The 19,860-nt window shown below is 35.6% G+C and overlaps 1 protein-coding gene across 7 annotated transcripts in view; it reads left to right on the top strand.

Annotated features, from left to right (window-relative positions):
• The window catches only part of BMPR2 (bone morphogenetic protein receptor type 2), a 154,250-nt gene extending 135,626 nt beyond the window's left edge, over nucleotides 1–18,624 (top strand). For 6 of the 7 annotated variants that reach the window (XM_010602429.3, XM_064286803.1, XM_064286802.1 and 3 more), the window contains 3 exons: nucleotides 2,854–3,026; nucleotides 5,265–6,541; nucleotides 7,898–18,624. In XM_010602429.3, coding sequence (XP_010600731.1) covers nucleotides 2,854–3,026; nucleotides 5,265–6,541; nucleotides 7,898–8,148 — 1,701 coding nt within the window. In that variant the 3' untranslated portion in view covers nucleotides 8,149–18,624. The remainder of the gene's footprint in view (nucleotides 1–2,853; nucleotides 3,027–5,264; nucleotides 6,542–7,897) is intronic. The other variant, XR_010322251.1, reaches the window with a different exon arrangement.
• Nucleotides 18,625–19,860: the final 1,236 nt, after the last annotated feature.

Genomic DNA, 19,860 nt, shown 5'->3' with positions numbered 1-19,860 from the left:
AAAATATACTGCTTTAACAATCACACAATTTAGGGCTGTTGTTTTATACTAAAATATTTTAAACTGGTAAAACAAACGAATCATTGGCCAAGTTGATGTTAAAAATAGCTTGTTTAGGTATAATTTGCTCAGCCACACCACCATTCTCCATATTTTCATCCTTTCCAAATTCTTATCCTTTCATTTCTTAATGTCTTTAAAATGCTGGCTTGTTCTCTTTCCCCTATTAAAATGAATTGTCTTGTTTGTCTTTATTCCTTTGTCTTAGTTCTGCATTTCCACCCCATATATACTGAATCAGAATCAACATTTAATGAGATCCGCAGGTGATTCTTATGTATAATTTCCTGGGAACTTGTTAGAAATTCAAATTCTCAGCAGGGGGTTGAACTGGACTGATCTGGTTCAAACCCGTAGTTTTAAATGCTGGTCCCAACCCACTAAGCTGATTTCTTGACACACCAATGAGCCCCAGTTTGCATTTTACTGCCATTAAGTAAAAAAAGACAAAGTTCCTTGTATTACGTTCCCATCCCTCTTTTTTTTTCTGTTTGTCTTTTATCATCAGTGTTAGTAATGATGGCTCCTTTAACTCATTTATACAAATGTTAAATATTTTTTATTTTCTCCGTATCTACCGGTTTCATTTTATTCTTCTTTGCTATATCACCAGTTAGAGTCCCCTGTCAAAGCATTCATCTGATTTTGCCTGAATATTTATGGTTTTCTCCATTCTTGTTTCCCTTCCTCAAAATGTTTTAACATTTAAAGAGGCATAATTGACATAAAATACGCTGCACATGTTAAGGTGTACAATCTGATAAGTTTTGACATGTCTAGGTAGTCTGTATACCATTAAAACCATCCCTACGATCAAGACTGTAAACATGTCAATTACTCCCAAAAGTTTCTTTGTCACCCTTTGTAATCCTTTTCTCCCACCTCTCTCCTTCCCTCCTCATCCCCAGGCAACCACTGCTTTCTGTCTTTAGAAATTATATTTTTTAGAGTTTTATATGCATGGAATCGTACAGTATGTGTTGTTTTTTGTCTGGCTTCTTTCACTCAGTATAATTATTTGAAGTTCATCCATCTTGTGTGTATCAATACTTTATTCCTTTTTAATGCCGAGTATTCCATTGTATGGAAACCCTGGTGGTGTAGTGGTTAAGTGCTATGGCTGCTAACCAAAAAAAAAAAAAAAAAAAAATTTTAATCTGCCAGGCGCTCCTTGGAAACTCTATGGGGCAGTTCTACTCTATCCTGTAGGTTTGCTGTGAGTCAGAATCCACTCGACGGCACTGGGTTTGGTTTGGTTTGGTTTATTCCATTGTATGGTGGATAGACTACAGTTTATCTATTTGCCTGGTTATGGATGTTTGGGTTGTTTCTGGTTTTGGGCTCTTACAAGTAAAGTTGCTAGAATATTCATGTCCAAGTCTTTGTGTGGACATATGCTTTCATTCTCTTGGGTAAATACCTAAGAGTAGAATGATTGAGTCATATAGTGGGTATATGTTACACTTTTTAAGAAACTGCCAAATGGTTTTCCAAAATGTTTGTACCATTTTACATTCCCAGCAGTATATGGAGGTCTCAGTTTCTCCACATTCTCCCCAACACTTGGTCTGGCCAGTCTTTTTAATTTTAGGGTTTCTAATAGGTGCGTAGTGTTATTTCATTGTGATTTTAAGTTACATTTCCATGATGACTAATAATGTTGAACATCTTTTCATGTGTTTATTTGCCATCCTTGTCCCTTCTTTGAGTGACATGTCTTTTTAAGTCTTTTTTCCATGTTTTAACTGAGTTTATTATTATTATTAAGTTTTAAAGTTATTTATATATCATGGATAAAAGTCCTTCCTCAGATATATGATTTACAAATACTTCTCAGATTGTGACCTCTCTTAACAATCCCTTTGCAAAAGCAGAGGGTTTTAATGTTGTTGAAGTCAAATTGAACCATTTTTTTTTCTTCTATGGGCCATGCTTTTGATGTCACATTTAAGAATCTAGGTTGCCAGATAAATTATTTCATGGAGTATACTTCCACTAAAAAATGTATTCATCATTTATCTGAAATTCAAATTTAATTGGGCGTCCTGTATTTCTGTTACCTAAATATGGCAATCACAGCCTAAAATCATATGTGTGAAAGTAAATGTTTTAAAGATACAGGAAGTATAAATACCAGAGTAGTTGAAAAGTTTAAAGCATAATGAAGACAAACCCAAACAAATGAGTCTGAAGGGATTCTGGATGAGGTCCACCAAAATATACAAAATCTGGTTTTTAAAGAAGTTAAAATTAATCTTCCCAAAAAAGGGAGATTATTGTTCATTGCTAATATATAGGAACACTACAAAATGGAACTCTTTTTGATACTACCATTCAAACTAGTTTAAAGAAGAAGATGGCACACCTTTAAGCTTTAAGGTAGAGATGAAGCACTCTTGATTAGTAGTAAAAGAGAAAGCTCACCTGGAGATTGAGGCTAATGTGGTGCCAAAAATCCATGAAACTCGAAATTTATTTTTGAAGTGATATTGGTGGCTATCGATTGAAATAATACTGTTGCATGTCAACAACAATGACATAAACATCTCTAACTTATATAGCCGTTCACTGTTGTGGATATTTCTTCAGGGAGTTAAAGTTTGCTTGCTTTTACTTGCTTCTCACCTTTTGAGAAAAGTGATCTTTTACAAAAACCTGAAGACTAAAAGATTTTTTATAGCTATGTAAAATATTGAAGGTGGATTTTCTTTTAGCTCATGTTGGAAACTCAAAAGCTCAATACAAATTCTTTGAAAAACAAAAACACCGTTTAGCACGTACTTTGTATTACAGGCAGTGAGGTCACTCAAGGAGACAATCGAAGACTGTTGGGACCAGGATGCAGAGGCTCGGCTGACTGCCCAGTGTGCTGAGGAGAGGATGGCTGAACTTATGATGATTTGGGAAAGAAACAAATCTGTGAGCCCGACAGTCAATCCAATGTCTACTGCTATGCAGAACGAGCGGTAAGACACTGAAGGGTTTGACATTTATCAATCAGTATTGGAAACTGAGACCAAAGAACAGGAAGGAGATACTGTTAAACTAGCCTGAGTGCAATGATTAACTCATACAATCTAAAGTTATAATTTTTCTTTTAATAGTCTCATTTTTCTACTGAAATTTTTTTTTCTGGTATGAGTTATTATTCCATCCATAAGATGGAATCTGTTTTTTTTTTTATATCTAAAGATAGAGTAAAAGAGAATAGTCTTTCTCTATTAATGTTCCAGCTTACCTAAAATAGTAAAGGTAAAACATTTTCATAGTTTTAAAAAGTTTATAAATACTTCTACATATATTGTCTCATTTATCCTTTGTTATTGTTTTTCCATCCTCCTGTCTTTTTTTTTTTTTTTGAAGGAAATAAGACCATGAACTTGCCTATGTATCTATCTAATCACTGTTTCACCGGAGAATAAGGTTTCTAGATTTCCTATCCAGGGCTCGCTCTTATAGAATATACTACAAATTTTACCTGAAAGCAATTTAAAAGGTCTTTCTGTCCTATCATAAACATTATTTTTGAAACATTTCTTTGTTAGAACTATGACTTTTGGTTCTAAATAAAAGGGTTTTTATTTAATTCCTACTACTTGGAAATTTCAGACTGTATCATCTATATTCTTTGTTCTATGTTTGGAAAAAGAAATCTTCCTATGAATATGTTGTTTTATCCAATACATGTTTAAAAAAAAATTCACAAAGGTATCCAGAAAAGGGTTGTAAGAAAAAACTGAGGTAAAAATACACTGAATTCTTGAATCAGTTTCTTTGTTATTTTCTATTGTTCTAATTTCTGAGCAATTTGTGTTATGAACTATGGGCCAAAAATTGGATTTGTACTACTAACGTTTAGATTGAATTGGCTTCAGCATATAAATCCTTAAACCCTGTACATCAAGTCAAGGAGGGTAGATACCAACAATTCTAATATAAATTTTCTCACTTTCTACACACACAAAGACAGTCCTCTGTTTCCATTCCCCCTCATCCCCATATTTTTATTTGCTGTAGTATGCAATTTGTATCTCTCTTAAGGGTCAGCTACTTTTACCTTAAGTACTTTTGAACTTTTCTTGGAAAGTAAGAAACCCTTGTTGCTTGTCTTTGCTTTGGCCATCCTTTGCCTCCTGTGCTATCCAGCTCTACCCCTTGCATGCTCATCTCCAGTTATGACTAAATAATTTCCCTTAAATCATAGATCATCAGCTCATCCCAAATTCATTCTCACTATAGGCTTTATTTTATGGGTTCTTACCCTCCATCCCTCCTTAGCACCCTTTTCCCATGCCATGTAACAGCTTTTCTTCTTCCCCCTCCTCATTCGCCTCATAACTTAATCAGTCTTCCTTCATAGTACTTCTTCTCCTTCAGTTGCTCCTTTTCTCCTGAAACACTTGTGTCTATTAATGTTCCCAGTGTTTATACCTTCATTGTTTTAATTAAAGCTACCCTTGGTTTTTATTTTAAACAGATTTTTAAAAATAATATAAACATATTACAATGTGATGCTCAAGAGCCATCACTGTCAGGAGTGACCATGACTGTGAAGAACCCTGATGACTGGAGAGCAATTCTGAATCCTTGATCTTTTATCTAAGTGTCCCATTCTGCCTTATACTCTAGGCCTTTCATGTGCATGGCTCAGACTATCCCTGGAAAATGTATTCCATTGCTAGATTATGCCTCCTAATGGAGACACTTTGGAACAACTTAAAAGCTTATGTTCTTTGTGCCCTTTGGCCATTGGACCTTAACTGATAACCTATTTGTTAAGGAGACACTATGTATGTAGAATTATGAAGGTACAAAAGAAACAGATGCCATGGTTCCTCCTCTTACGGAACTAAATGTCTGGTTGTGCAGGCATCTTTATTATATAGTTCATAAAGGTATATTTAGGGATGTTATGGGGAGATTTTTAAATTAACCCTTGTCAACCAAAATAGTGAATATGTATAAAAATATCTAGATCCACATAGGTTTTTCATTGGGCTTAATTCACATAAAACTATCACACTAGCAAGTTATTAATTAATACTTGGTTATTTCATTAAAATTTTTAAAAACATTTAAAATAATATGGATTGTGAATAGAATAAAAAGTAGCTCAGATTTTAAAATCAGAGGTGGTAAACTTGGAGAGAACAGTTTGTCATAAATGTGCTTTTTCAATGTGACACTTTTTTTCTTTCTTTAAGCAACCTGTCACATAATAGGCGTGTGCCAAAGATTGGCCCTTATCCAGATTATTCTTCTTCTTCATACATTGAAGACTCTATCCATCACACTGACAGCATTGTGAAGAATATTTCCTCTGAGCATTCAATGTCCAGCACACCTTTGACTTTAGGGGAAAAGAACCGAAACTCAATTAACTATGAACGACAGCAAGCACAAGCACGAATCCCCAGCCCTGAAACAAGTGTCACCAGCCTGTCTACCAACACAACCACAAACACCACTGGCCTCACTCCCAGCACTGGCATGACCACTATATCTGAGATGCCATACTCAGATGAAACAAATCTGCATGCCACAAATGTTGCACAGCCAATTGGGCCAACACCTGTCTGCTTACAGCTGACGGAGGAAGACTTGGAGACTAACAAGCTAGACCCAAAAGAAGTTGATAAGAATCTCAAGGAAAGCTCTGATGAGAATCTCATGGAACATTCTCTTAAACAGTTCAGTGGGCCAGATCCACTGAGCAGTACCAGCTCTAGCTTGCTTTACCCACTCATAAAGCTCGCAGTAGAAGTGACTGGACAGCAGGACTTCACACAAGCTACAAATGGCCAAGCATGTTTAATTCCTGATGTCCCACCTACTCAGATTTATCCTCTCCCCAAGCAACAAAACCTTCCTAAGAGACCTACTAGTTTGCCTTTGAACACCAAAAATTCAACAAAGGAGCCTCGGCTGAAATTTGGCAGCAAGCACAAATCAAACTTGAAACAAGTAGAAACTGGAGTTGCCAAGATGAATACAATCAATGCTGCAGAACCTCATGTGGTGACAGTCACCATGAATGGAGTGGCAGGTAGAAACCACAGCATTAACTCACATGTTGCCACAACCCAGTATGCCAATGGGGTAGTACCATCTGGCCAGACAGCCAACACAGTGGCACATAGGGCCCAAGAAATACTGCAGAGTCAATTCATTGGTGAGGATACTCGGCTGAATATTAATTCCAGTCCTGATGAACATGAACCTTTACTGAGACGAGAACAACAGGCTAGCCATGATGAAGGTGTCCTGGATCGTCTTGTGGACAGGCGGGAGCGGCCCTTAGAAGGTGGCCGAACTAATTCCAATAACAACAACAGTAATCCATGTTCAGAGCAAGATGCTCTTACGCAGGGTGTTCCAAGCACAGTACCAGATCCTGGGCCATCAAAGCCCAGAAGAGCACAGAGGCCTAATTCTCTGGATCTTTCAGCCACAAATATCCTAGATGGCAGCAGTATGCAGTGTAAGTGGAAGTACTGTTTAATCTCTTCTCTGTGTCTTTTGGGACCATTTAATTAACTGCTTAGATGAAATCAGATTGCATTTCAATTAGTGATTATCTTACTTTTGCCACTTTTGGAAATAAAGAAACTATTTGGTAGCCCTCAAAAGTAATTCGACTATTGTAAAGAGAATAAGGTAAAATTTTTGTCATTGAAAATTTAAAAGTCAGTGTTACAGTACTCAGAATAATAACCAATTTAATATGTACCTTATGAGGCTGCTGCTTTTAAAGCACCTCACCTTGTCACTATGAATGGTAGAGGTTAAGAAAATATTCAGTAGTTTAAAAGCTCCAAGTAAAGTGATATCAGTATAACTTTTGAAAAAGTTTGTTGTGCATTTTAGTATCTATTATATCTACTTAAGATTTTATCAGACTAATGTTAATAAACCTTTAAAATGCAGAGAAAATTCAGAAAGATGACCAGAAACTATAAAGCTGATCTCAGGTTTTTTTTTGTTTTTTTTTTTTGTCTTTTTCAAGAATTATGAGTTGAGTCCCCGACATGCCAATAGTTTCATGCTGTGGGCCCCATAGCGGCTTAAACAAATAGATACTTGGTTTCTGGCCCCGAAGGAATTACAATGCAAAACAAGAGAGCTCACCAAAATCTGTTAACAGTCAACATTATACAAAATGGTTTCTCTTTTTTGGACTTGACAGCACTCATAGGGGAAAAAAGTCATGTTTTGTGATTGTCAAGGGCTACAGAATGGGTAAAAGGAAGGCTACAGGTCTCAAAAAAAAAAAAATAATTAGTAGACTCGAGCCCCTTTCCTGAGTGGCCTTTATCACAGACCAATTGCAGGGCTCTGTTGAGTAAAAAAACAGCAGGCATGGGAGAGGGAATTTCTAGAAAATTTGTATTCTGATATTTCTGCCATTCTTCTGAAAAATACTTTATGCCAGATACCTTTAAAATTTGATCTACTTTAAGCATTAAGCAGAATGAGTAAATGCATTTTGCTATGTTAGAACCTCTATCAGTAACCAAAGGATATGGAATACAATTGAGAACTTTGAATTTCTCCTGTTTTTCATTTTTCCTACATTGTTTTCTTTCTTGCCTTATAGAATAATTAACCAATTATAATTAAAAACAAAAGTTCAGCTTAAAAGAGTCTCAAAAATAAATAGGTTGTTAGGCTTTGCCTAAACAAACATTGCCTGGCATCATCAATTTCAAGAAATACCCATTAGTACCTCTTGCAGACATTGGTTTTGACCTGTTCTTGAGTAATGTAAACCCTAACCCTCTACTTTGGAATAGTTTCTTTATATATAGAGTTCATTTTTCTATATTTTTATTTTTAGTAGGTGAGTCAACACAAGATGGTAAATCAGGATCAGGTGAGAAGATCAAGAAACGTGTGAAAACTCCCTATTCTCTTAAGCGGTGGCGCCCTTCCACCTGGGTCATCTCCACTGAACCACTGGACTGTGAGGTCAACAACAATGGCAGTGACAGGGCAGTTCATTCCAAATCCAGCACCGCTGTTTACCTTGCAGAGGGAGGCACTGCCACAACCATGGTGTCTAAAGATATAGGAATGAACTGTCTGTGAAATATTTTCAGGCCTACGGAGTGAAATTATTTTTTGCATCATTTAAACATGCAGAAGACATTTAAAAAAACCGCTTTGTCCTCCTGTCAGCACCCCCCGCATTCTTGCAACAAGAACTTGCTTTAAATAGATTTCAGCTATGCAGAAATTTTAGCTTATGCTTCCATGTTTTTTAATTTTTTTTTTTTAAGTTTTGCACTTTTGTTTAGTCTCGCTAAAAGTTATATTTGTCTGTTATGACCACAGAATTATATGTGTGTGTATCAAAAGTGGTCTCAAAATATTTTTTTAAAAAAAAAAAAGCAAAAACAGTGTATTGCTGATAATCAGTTTGGACCGGTTTCTAAAGGTCATTAAAACAAAAGCAAATTAAGACAGGTTTGACTGCAGTGGTGTCTGGTATCCATGTTTTATTTCTGGGCACAAGGTGGTTTATATGTTGATATAGTCCTGAACATGTTATCTGTCGGACATTCTTTTCTCTTGTGTTTTGTTTGAATGTGCAATAGTGTATAGGCCACAAATAAGCTTTCCTGTAAAGCTCTCTTCCTAACAGGACACACATTCTTCCATAGTATGAGCGTTATTCTCCCAGCCCCTCACCCCCATACTTTTGGCCCGTCAGTTCTATGACAGTGAATTTTGCACAGGCAAAAGCAGCTACCTGATTTCATGCTGTATCTCTCCTTATCATGGAGAATGTGGAAACCTTGTCTCAAAGGGCTCTAAAGAAGGAACCACCAAAACCTAATTTGAAATGCCGTTTGTTTTTAACCTTCCAAATCCTAAATATTTCCTTCCAGGCATTTTAGTCAACATATTTGATTCTGGTTTTGGAAGTTCATAAGAGAGCATAGAACAAAATAGAGGAAATCAAATATTAGCTTTTCCCATTTTATTTTATTTTTATATGTATTCATATCCCATATTCATCTATTTAAGAAGTACATTTTTATCAGAAAACTTATAGAGCTATACTTATATGGAATTTTTAAGTAGGTAAATGGTTAAGACAATATAGTATTATAGCCTTCACACTCTGAATAGGCCACCTTTGACTCAAATAAAATTAACTTTCCTGTTGAAAAAAACTTCAAAAGTAACTCATAGTTTTGAACCAGTAAGTATCTTTTAAAAATTCTGTTCCCAAGCAAAACCTGGTGACTTTAACTGAAAATGATTCCTCTTCCCATGGCCTAAAACACTGTGTAAAAAAAATCATTAAGCTGGCATGCCGAATCCCTGTGGATGGAAGGATTGCTGCCAGAGCTACCTGTTTGAGCAGACTGAGGCTCACCTCTCTCTTTTCAAACTTGTGGGTTTCTTTCAGAATTTCTCCTTTGGCCAGCTTTTCCCATGATCTTCAGTATGTGATCAGCATTTGTTATATACATTAGAATATGCCTTTTCATGATAACATGTATCCTTCAAATCTGTTTTAAGTTCCCCCTGCTGCTTTCATTATTAATAATCTCCTCTAAAACAACAATCTTTACATGTTTTTTTTAAGTAAAGCACTTTCTGTCAAATAAGGGACATCTTTTTTTGAATAAGCACAAATTATTTTCTATCAATTTATGAACAGTAATGATCTTACACTTTTTTTTCCCCCAGATTCTCAGAGTACTTAAAAGATGTTATCTAATTACGTTTTGACTAAGATTTCTCTGGGAAATAGAAAGCTAAGAGGAAAATCCCAAAATTTTAGGCTTAGATGTTTATCTCCTAAGCCATGTTTCTCATTCGTACTCTTCTATCTTCATCATTTAGCTAAAGACAGCCTAAATTTTCCAATTTGCTTTCCAAAATACATGTGACTTGTACATAAACCTTCTCTTCTTGGCCATCTTATGAATTAGGTGTTATAACACTTAACCATTTATTCAGCTGGCTTGCTGAACACAGTTTGGAATTCTTAGAATTAAGATTATTTTACTGGTGCCCAGGATTTCTACCTTTTATGTTTTATTAGCCTGTACGGCAGGATGTGTATGTGCTGACATTTTTGTAGAAAATTCAGTCATCATGCTCCAGCACAAATGTGGCTTGTATATAAGCCAAAACAATTACCTTAATGATTTTAGAAGTTAGGCAAACATAAGACGACATGTAGACGCATCTGTGCTGATTGTTGCTTGAGAAATAATCACTAATTTAAGACAAAATTCAGTCCCACATCTGCCATCATGAGTCTTAAAATCGTTTCACTTCTCTTCACTCCTAACATTCTTATATTACAGAGCTAAAGGTAAAGTAAGTTTTAAGGAAAAAGTGAAGGTAACTTGTGGGAATTGAGACTTTTTCCTAAATTAATCCCATGCTAGATTTGGAGGAATTATTTTAACATGAGCTTTCAGTCTCATCAGTTCTTTGACTCCATCTGGAAAATTATCTGCTTCTAGTGACTTAGAAAACTCACTTACCAAGAGAACTAACCTAGTAGGATGTAGGAAGGATAAAAGGATACTGTCCTGTTAATAAAACAGTTCAGTGTCACTTCCTTACATGTATCCATTTGTTCCAGAAAATGTACATTAGTTCCGAAGGTAGAAATCATTATGAGAGGAAGGAATGCTCAAGTGAATACGTGTTTCAATGGGAATAATCACAAAATTTGCCAAGTGTTTTTACCTAAAACATTTCCAAATTTGGCTTTTAAAGCCAAATAGAATACCAGGTGTAGGCTGGTTTCTAGTTTCTGTAAACATCTCTCGAGAGAGACATTTAAAATGGAAAGATATTTCAATTAACTTTTTTTTTTTCATATTTATGGGGATGAATATTTCATTGGTGGTAGTTTGCTCATAGAATTTGAGATTACATTATATTTCTGTATAATATTTTATAAATTTATGTTGTCAGTTATATGCAAGTTATTATATAACTTCACAGATTGCTTTATCTTCCTTGCTAACTCCTTGAAGTTAGAATCTGTATACATGTTAGTTGATTAGACCAGTCATTCTAGAAATTGTGTAACACCCCCGTGTACACCCCAGAATATTCATACCCTTTACTGGCAGGTCACTCTTCCAATAAAATTGCATTTTAACTTTTAGATTCTGAACTATGCAAACTTTAGCAAAAACTACCTTGCGTGATCCCTACCAAATATATTCATTGTTTAAGTAAATCTGGCAAATCACTGTTGGAGCTAGTTATACAAAAAAAAAAAAAAAAAAAAAAAGCTGCTATTAAAAGAGGGCTTACCCACAAGTTCCCACATTAAATTAGTATACAAGAACAGAGGAACTCACGGGGCTCCCAGGTGCACCTGGCTGGATACTTTCCTTGAATTATTTCATAGTTTATATGTGACTTACTCTGTCCTTTGATTATATGATTTGCAAGTCAGGAAAGTTTTCCTCGTATATATCCTGCCTTCCTCCTGTTTTATTTTAAATCCATTTCTCTTACCAATAGACAAAATAGAGAGAGAGAGCCGTTGGTCATCCTCTTCAACAATGTTATTCTCCTGAGTGCTTCAGGCCTCTCAATGTCTCAGTCTCAATTTTATCTCATGGCAGATACATTTGAAATTGAACACGCCAGAAGAATTTATGTTTATATTAAAATTATGCCCAAAATAAACCTATCGTATCTTGAAAATTCCAGTTCCGTTACTACTGTGATGTTCATAGTGTTACTATTAAATGTCGTGAACGTACACATGCAATTTTAAAACCTAATTTGAGGTCCAGATATTTAAATCTGAATATGAGAGAGGGAATCTTTAGAACTAAATCACATAATTAGGGCATCCAGTTTAAACAAATCACTGTATTTTAAATTACAGCTTGACCTTATTCAGTGTTTTAAAAGGCAACATGTTAGTTTTTTTTTTTTTTTCCATTTTATGTGAACTTTTATATTTTGGAAACATTCTCATATTTTAAACTCATTGTATAGACATAGTAATACTTAAAAACTCAGGGCCTCTTTCATCACTTTATACACTGAGAAAATTTAATTGGTAGCGAACAAGCAATTGGATTCAGTTGAATATTTAAAGTGTTTGTTGCACAGTTCATTTAATTATTTGCTATAATTTATATAGACATAATAACAGATTTCATTATTCATAAAAACTTGCCCCTTTCTGTAATTACTTAGTAGAAGGAATGACTCAACTAATTGGCAACATGTTGCAGCAAATTTAGGCCTTAGAGTTGAAGCACCTTCTTCAAACCATTTCTGTCCTTTGGTTAAGTGGTTTATACATGATGGGACAAATTATTTCATTTTGTTACATTTCTTAATGTGAAAATTTAATAGTTTGTCTGAGGTAGAATTTTCTCAAGAGGAAATCTAACATTATAAAACTTCTAAAAGTGAACTAATAAATTTATAGCTTTGGTAATAGCTTGCATTTTTTTGAAAAGGTAACCTAGAGTAACCTACCTGGTGTATTTATCACACTGTCACGTCCAAATAGAAATTTTGTTTTAACTAGACAAGTTCAAGCTCCAGCTTATATGCTGTGTATTTAAAATCCTAGCAGTGAAGACATTTGTAACCAGTCTCTTATCTTGAGCTCTCCACCTTATTATCAATCCTTTTAAGTATGTAAGGGATAAACATTTTCAAAGAACATTTAATTAGTAAAAAACTAAATTACTGAAAGATGCAAGTCAAAGAGAGTTAGGTCCCTGTTTGATATTGAATTGCTTGGCTTCTGTGGCTTTTCTTTTTCTGGTCACATTTATTTATTTAAACAATTTTTGTATGCTTTGTCATTTCATTCCCATAGAGATTATATTGTATAAGTATTTGTATAAGCGGGAATCATACTTAGTTTTCTGTTGATAAGTTTTCCAGTGAAAATACGTGGACAATTGTGTAATACACTAACTCTTAGGGTGTTGTAGTAGCTGAAACATGGAGATGTGCAGCCGCCATGCTTTTTCTGAGTGGACAGGAGAAACATAAGCTATGGAACATTCATTTCTGAGGATGCTTTTCTGGAAAAACAAGTCTGAAAAATATTGGCAATTCCTCAGAACCCTCTTTCTTGTTAACGGGTATCTTTTGTTGGTGTGTTTTGCTCTTACAGATAGAATATCATATATGGATTTATGAATAATTACTTTCAGTTACTTTGCTTTTGTATAAGCTGTCTGAAACCTTGCTATGCTGTACAAGTTGTGTTTGATGGATCAGTGTGAGTATGAAATAAAGGAAATCACTTTTCTTTTGTATTATCTATGGATGCCACTATGAAAGCTGACATTAAGCCACTAAAGAGTTTTCTATGAATAATTGTAAGTAAGCAAATGCTTCAATATCCATAAACCTAAATAAAAAGAATGTATTGATGCAGAGACATTAGAGAAGGAGATTTTAAGACAGTTCTTTAGGTTTAAAAAAGGCTTGCTGTAAAATGGTGCATTATTCCATTTATTAAAGATCATATTAATGACAGTGGTAATTGTATCTTTTTATTTTATGAGGTCACCAGAAATTACGATGGCTGGTATTATATTTTAGGTATTTTGCACTAGAATAGTCAGTATTCTATCTAATAAGACTTTCATAACTCAGTATGATATGTTAAAAAAAAAATCAGCTAAAGGTAGAATAATAGTTGCTACTTCCTGGCCACCTTCTATATGTCAGATATTGTGTTAGTTACTCTACGTATGTTGTTGATAATTTTCACAACAGTCCTACAGAATATATATTATTGTCTCTATAAATGAAACTAAGGCTCAGAGAAGTTAAATACCTTGCATAAAGTCACAGAACTGATAAATGATTAGATTCTAACTTGAATATGTCTGAGATAATACCCATACTTTTTCCACTACATCATTGTCCTATATATATGAGATATATGTATACATATATATTCCCCCCACCACCACCATTTTGCTTTGAACTGTAGTTTTCAAGTTTTGGTTTTGGCAAGGGGAGCTTAAAAATGAAAATGGTTCAGTGATTTGGTAGAGTAGTCAGGAACAGGGAAGATACATGAATCAATTTGAGGGTACTGAAAAGCTACCAGGTACCAAAACAGCTGTCTCTATTGGCCTAACATTATGTCTGTGCTTCACATTGTCAAAGAGGGCAGTGACCCTATAAGCAAAAGGAGCAACACAAAGCCCTGGAGGCCTGAGGGGGTAGCGTGTTTTCAGGAGGATGGGAGGTTGATAAGAGTAGAATGCTAGGTTGAAGAATGGAGATGGCCAAGAGGAACCCAGGTGACCCAGAAGGGACTGTATCACAAAAGGGTTAGCTAGCATCGTGTGCTAAAATTTTGGACTTATCCTGGAAGAGAGTGGAGGAATTTAAACAGGGGAGTTTCAAAACCAGATAATTCAGCTGGTATTATGAAGAATGGATTGGGAGAAAGGGATTTGAATATAGAAACATGGAGGTAGGAGACTGATAAGGCACTGGAGAGAGAGGATGAGAAACTGAACCAGGTCTGAGTCCGTGATGTTGGGAAGAGGAAGCAGATTGGCCAGAATTAGAAGATCAGTGGGACCCCATAATCTACTAACTAAACTGAGCATAGGAAAGGTAAAGGTTAACTTCAAGGTTCTGCCTTGGCAAGGGAGTGATCATCCCTCAAGAAGTGAAAAAGGTCAAGGAATGTGCCCCTGATGGAAGAAATCGCCTGTTTTAAAATAGAACCATTTTGACATATTCTGCTTTGTTAGTTACATTCTGTGTTCAAATTTTTGGTTCCAAAAATAATATGCAGAAACATTTTACCTATTATATCAGAAATGTTTCCTGAACAGAGCCTTCCCTGGATAAGTGACACAGAGAGTCAATTTGATCTTTTTGAATAAGTGTCTTAGAACAACTGTTGCACATAGTGTGGTACTAGTACAACCTGGCTCTGCCCTTAGCCTGTAAAAATGAATATCAAGAGCAGTCTTAAAAGGAACAACAACAACAACAAGGTGTCCCAAAATAATGGGTAGTGGGATGATGACAAAGAGGTTTTGTTGATTGCAAATATATAACCTTCTAAAAGGAGCTACCCTTCTCTTGCTGGGTGTTTCCACTCCCCATGTCCAGCTCAACTTCCCAACCCTGGAGCTCTTCCTTCCCTCTCAACGAAATTAGAAGGGAAGGTAGCAAAACCCAGAGATTATTTCCTATTCAAGGAAATAAGTATTCCTTAGTTGTTTGGGTTTTTTTCTTTTTAATAAACAGAAAAAGACAAGTTTTCCTTTGCTTAGCAACCTTTCCATAGATTGGACCAATACAATCCTTTATGTAAGATGCCCTGGGAAATGTGCTTAACTACTTAAGAAAAAAGTACTTAAGGAAACAAATTATTCTCTTCAGATATTGTGCAGAACTCTAGAACTACCTGAGGTTTGTGTGTGTGTGTGTGTGTGTGTGTTTTAAATACAAAGTTACAGCAAAAACTCTCACGTCTCCTCTTAACTTCATTGCCTCTACTTAGCTGAATTTCAAAGTCTTTCTGTGAGCTGTTGCTATTTGCACCAGGTCTCTTTTTTAGTTTCTCCCTACTCCATATGATTTTGTACTCTTTTGCCAGTCATCTTTGTCAGTAATAGCTCTTACCAGGTCACTGGCCTGCTCACAAACTTCCAGTGGTTCAGACTCCGCAACCGGACATTCCAAGTTGGAGCAGTCAAGTAACTTTCCATGCTCTACCATCTCTACCCTACAATTTACAGCTACTATTTACTTTATCTCTTTACTAGATTGTCAGCCTTTCATATCAAGGAGGAAGTCTTATCAGTTTTTTCTGTCCCTGAAGTAGCAATGTTTAATTGGTAATTGATAAGCTGATACCAAAGTAGCCTTTTTTAAATTTTTAAAGTAGATTCTTGTCTAACCTTTATTAATCAGGCTTCTTAGTCCATCTGAGTTACTGATGTGCTTGAAAGTAATTTAACGGCAGGTCATTTGGCAAGTTATTCTTCAAGATTTGTGACACGTATTTGGGGTTAAAATTGGCCAGAGTGATAAGCACTGAGGGGATGTGTGGATGTGCTATACATGTGAACACAAAGCTTAAATAAATGAGTACCAGTATTACCCACAAACTACATTCAGCAGGCATGGCTTTGAAGAAGTCAGTTAAGAGTAAGCAGGTTTGGAAATGGGCTTTTGAGTTAAGTGGCTTTATCTTTTTGCTTTTTCCTAAACTGTTTCTACTTACTTTTTCAGTAATACCAATATAAAAAAAAATTATATAATACCAATAAAACAGTAAAATCACCATACGTCTGTGCACCACTTTGACCAGTAGGCGGCTCTCTTATTTCATGTTCTAAGAACTAGGAAGCTTCTCCATTCTTTTCAAAGACTAGATGTCTCGGTTGTCAAATTTGGTTCATAATGTTTTCTTATTGTTTATAAATAATAAGTAGAACAAGTTCTGTGAACAGCATTTACATTTGAAGAGTCCAACACTTTTCATGGGCTGAGATGGTATGGGCTATGCAGAAAGCCTTCTTTCTAGTGCAACACAAAAAATCAAAGCCAGGCTTTAACAAACGTGACCTTGTTATACTATGACTTCACTTTAGTTCTGCAGTGAAACATAATTTGCAATTTCTGAGACACTGGAAGAGGTATCCAATCCAGAGTTGTTCCAGCATATTCACGCAAGCCTAGCATTCTATCAAATTTTTTTAGAGTTCTGTGAAGGCATTTTATAACCAAAGTTAGGCTTTACATTTTTTTTTAAACCATTACTGACTTTGGCTTTCTTCATATTTAACTTTTTTAATGATGTGATTTCTGACTGCTTTCTGTTCTGTGATTATAGTACTTTAAAATCATATTTTTTATCAATCTTTAGAATTGTTGAACAGTCTTCAGTATTACTGTATATACCATAATAAGGACAAAAAAGGTACCATTGTCTATTACTATAATGCTTTTGAAATCGGAAAATTCTTTTTCTTCATTTTGTGGGATATTTTGTGACAATCCATATTGCAGCTTTCAGTTAACATTAGTTCGTATGGCTTTTTTTTTAATCAATTTTTATTTTTTTTAATTAACCTTTTTCTTCTAAAAATAAAAGACATTAATATACTACAAGGTCCATATCACCAAACAACAGTTCATCAATCCATAGATTACCCATGGAAACAACATTCTTTCTTGTTGCTATTTGACCCAGAAATTAAAATGCAGATAATTAAATCTGTTTCAACGAAATGTGAATTAGTAGAGTATTTGATAAAAAAAAAAGACATTCCCTAAAGCAGTACCGTCCAATAGATGGGGATGATGGAAATGCTCTCTATCTGTACTGTCCAATTCAGTAGCTACATAAATTTGAAAATTCTTGTTTTAAGCTTTCATGAAGATGCCTCCAAATGAATAAACTGACACAAAGCTCCCAACTGGAAGAACTTATTTGAGAGTCCTAGGTGGTAAATGCAGCTGATATCCCCTTTGCTAAAGATGAAAATGAAATGGTAAGGAAAGAATGAGACATTGCTACACATACCCTAGTAAAACAAAATACTCCAAATGATCAGTGAAGTATGAGCTATCATAGATCATATCTGACTCCCCAGTGTTCTTCAAGGTGCCTATTTCAAAAGTGCTGGATAATTTTCTATATATATACATATATATATTTTTTAACTTAAATCTGACCCACTATTTTCTGAGTTATAGAAAGGGAAATTATTTTTCCCCTTTACCCAAACAACAATCCCTGTGGATCTGAAGGCTGTTTCTATTGTAACACATTAATCCAAGACTTCCATGTGTTTTGAAACAGGACCTCTTTCAACATGAAAATTGTTAGCAACAAAAGAATGATATCCTCACATAGATTGTGTAGGCAAGAACCAAAAAGGGACATAACTGACCTTTGACTTAAGGGATAAAAACCCTTGCGTCCTTTCAAAGAGATTTACACAAGTATTTTTTTTATTCCTAGCCCAAAGCTGATTTGAAGAATTAAGAAACCAAGAGCTAGGATTGCTTCAATTAACAGTTTGACTAAAATTCTGGAAATAGCCTTTCCTAAGGTATGTAGCTATCACCCCATCTGTCAGTTTGTCGTACTATGGTGGCTTGCGTATTGCTATGATATTGGAAGCTATGCCACTGTTATTTCAAAAACCAGTAGGATCATCCATGGTTTCAGTGGAGCTTCCAGACTAAGACTGACTAGGAAGAAAGGGCCTGGCTCTCTACTTCTAAAAATAAGCCAATGAAAACCTTACGGATCACAACTGAATACTGTCCAATATAGTGCTGGAAGATGAACCCCCTAGGTTGGAAGGTACTACACAATAGCCTCAACAATGGACTCAAACATACCAACATCACAAAGATGGCACAGGACCACGCAGTTGCATTCTGTTATACTTAAGGTTGCTGTGAGGTGGAGCTCATGTGGTGGCAACTAAGAACAAAAAGGTATGTAGAATATCAGTAAATCACGCTCTGTAGAGACCTTCCTCTCAATTACTTTGGGTCCTCTTGCATCATTTATGTGCGTGACATACAAGAAAAGAATAATTCCTACTTTCTAGGAAGGGAGTAAAAACATGATGAGCCTAGGTCTGAACTCAACCAATCAGCTGTGTTGTGTTTGGCCTGCATAATATTTAATATTTGTTTTTATTTGAATGCTTCTTTTAGGCGGGACCTAGACTCTGTCAATATCTTGCAGTTCCTGTTGTCTTATACTCAGCAAGATTTAGCCATTGATATTACTTTCCCAGTCTTTGCAAGGCTTTGGGTTTGTGCCTCCTGCTCTAGAAACTTCCATCACAGGCATAACACGAATATAAGGGCCTAGAGGAATTGCTTGGTGTATTGGAATTAACTTGAGAGAAGAACCAGAGTAGTGTGCTACTAACCTTTTCGGAAACTTACCCCAGCGCCCTGCACCTTCACAGTTGGTGCTTATACTGTTTCTCACCTAAAACTTTTCTTGTTGTAACTCTGGGCTACTAATTCTTTAATTTCTTTTGTAAAGAAAATAACTGGTGATATGCTTTCATCTATGTAAGAGTTAGCGTAAAATCTTCCTTACAGTATTTTGATCTACAAGCTACAAAATTCCCTTTCCTTTAGCCTCCTTCTCACGCGTCTTAATTTGAAATACTCTCCTCATTTTGCTAACTTTTCTGAGTTTTTTTCTCACCTACATTAAAACCAAAAAACCCAAACCCGTTACCTTCGAGTTGATTCTGACTCATAGTGACCCTATCAGACAGAGGAGAGCTGCCCCATAAGGTTTCCAAGGAGCGCCAGGTGGATTCGAACTGCCAACCTTTTGGTTAGCAGCCATAACTCTTAACCACTACAACATTAGGGTTTCCCTCACCTAAATTAGGGGGGGCCAAAACTACACCTTCAGTGCCTTCAACTTTAATATACTTAAATGACCATTTCATTTTGGGGAAGCTTATTGATGATACAAATCCTGATAAACTGGCTTTTTTAGGCCAAAACGTAGGTGAAATTCAGGCTGGAATTCAAAAGGTATATGTTTCACTATACAGCATTACAGGTGTTCCTCCCTTTAAGCAAATCTGCTACCTGAAAACTTGGCTTTACGGAACAGAAAGTTATTTTTCAATTAAAAGGATTCACCAACGAGTAGTATCTGGGGTCCTAAAAGCCTGTGAGCGGCCATCTAAGATACTCCACTGGTCTCACCCCTTCCGGAGCAAGAAAAATAAAGATACAAGGAAAAGATTAGTCCAAAGGATTAATGGAGCACATCTACCGTGGCCTCCA

The sequence above is a fragment of the Loxodonta africana genome, chromosome 6 (assembly GCF_030014295.1).
Source record: "Loxodonta africana isolate mLoxAfr1 chromosome 6, mLoxAfr1.hap2, whole genome shotgun sequence".
Taxonomy (NCBI): domain Eukaryota; kingdom Metazoa; phylum Chordata; class Mammalia; order Proboscidea; family Elephantidae; genus Loxodonta; species Loxodonta africana.
The sequence above is the reverse complement of the archived record's forward strand: the minus strand, read 5'-3'. Positions and strand labels throughout refer to the sequence as shown.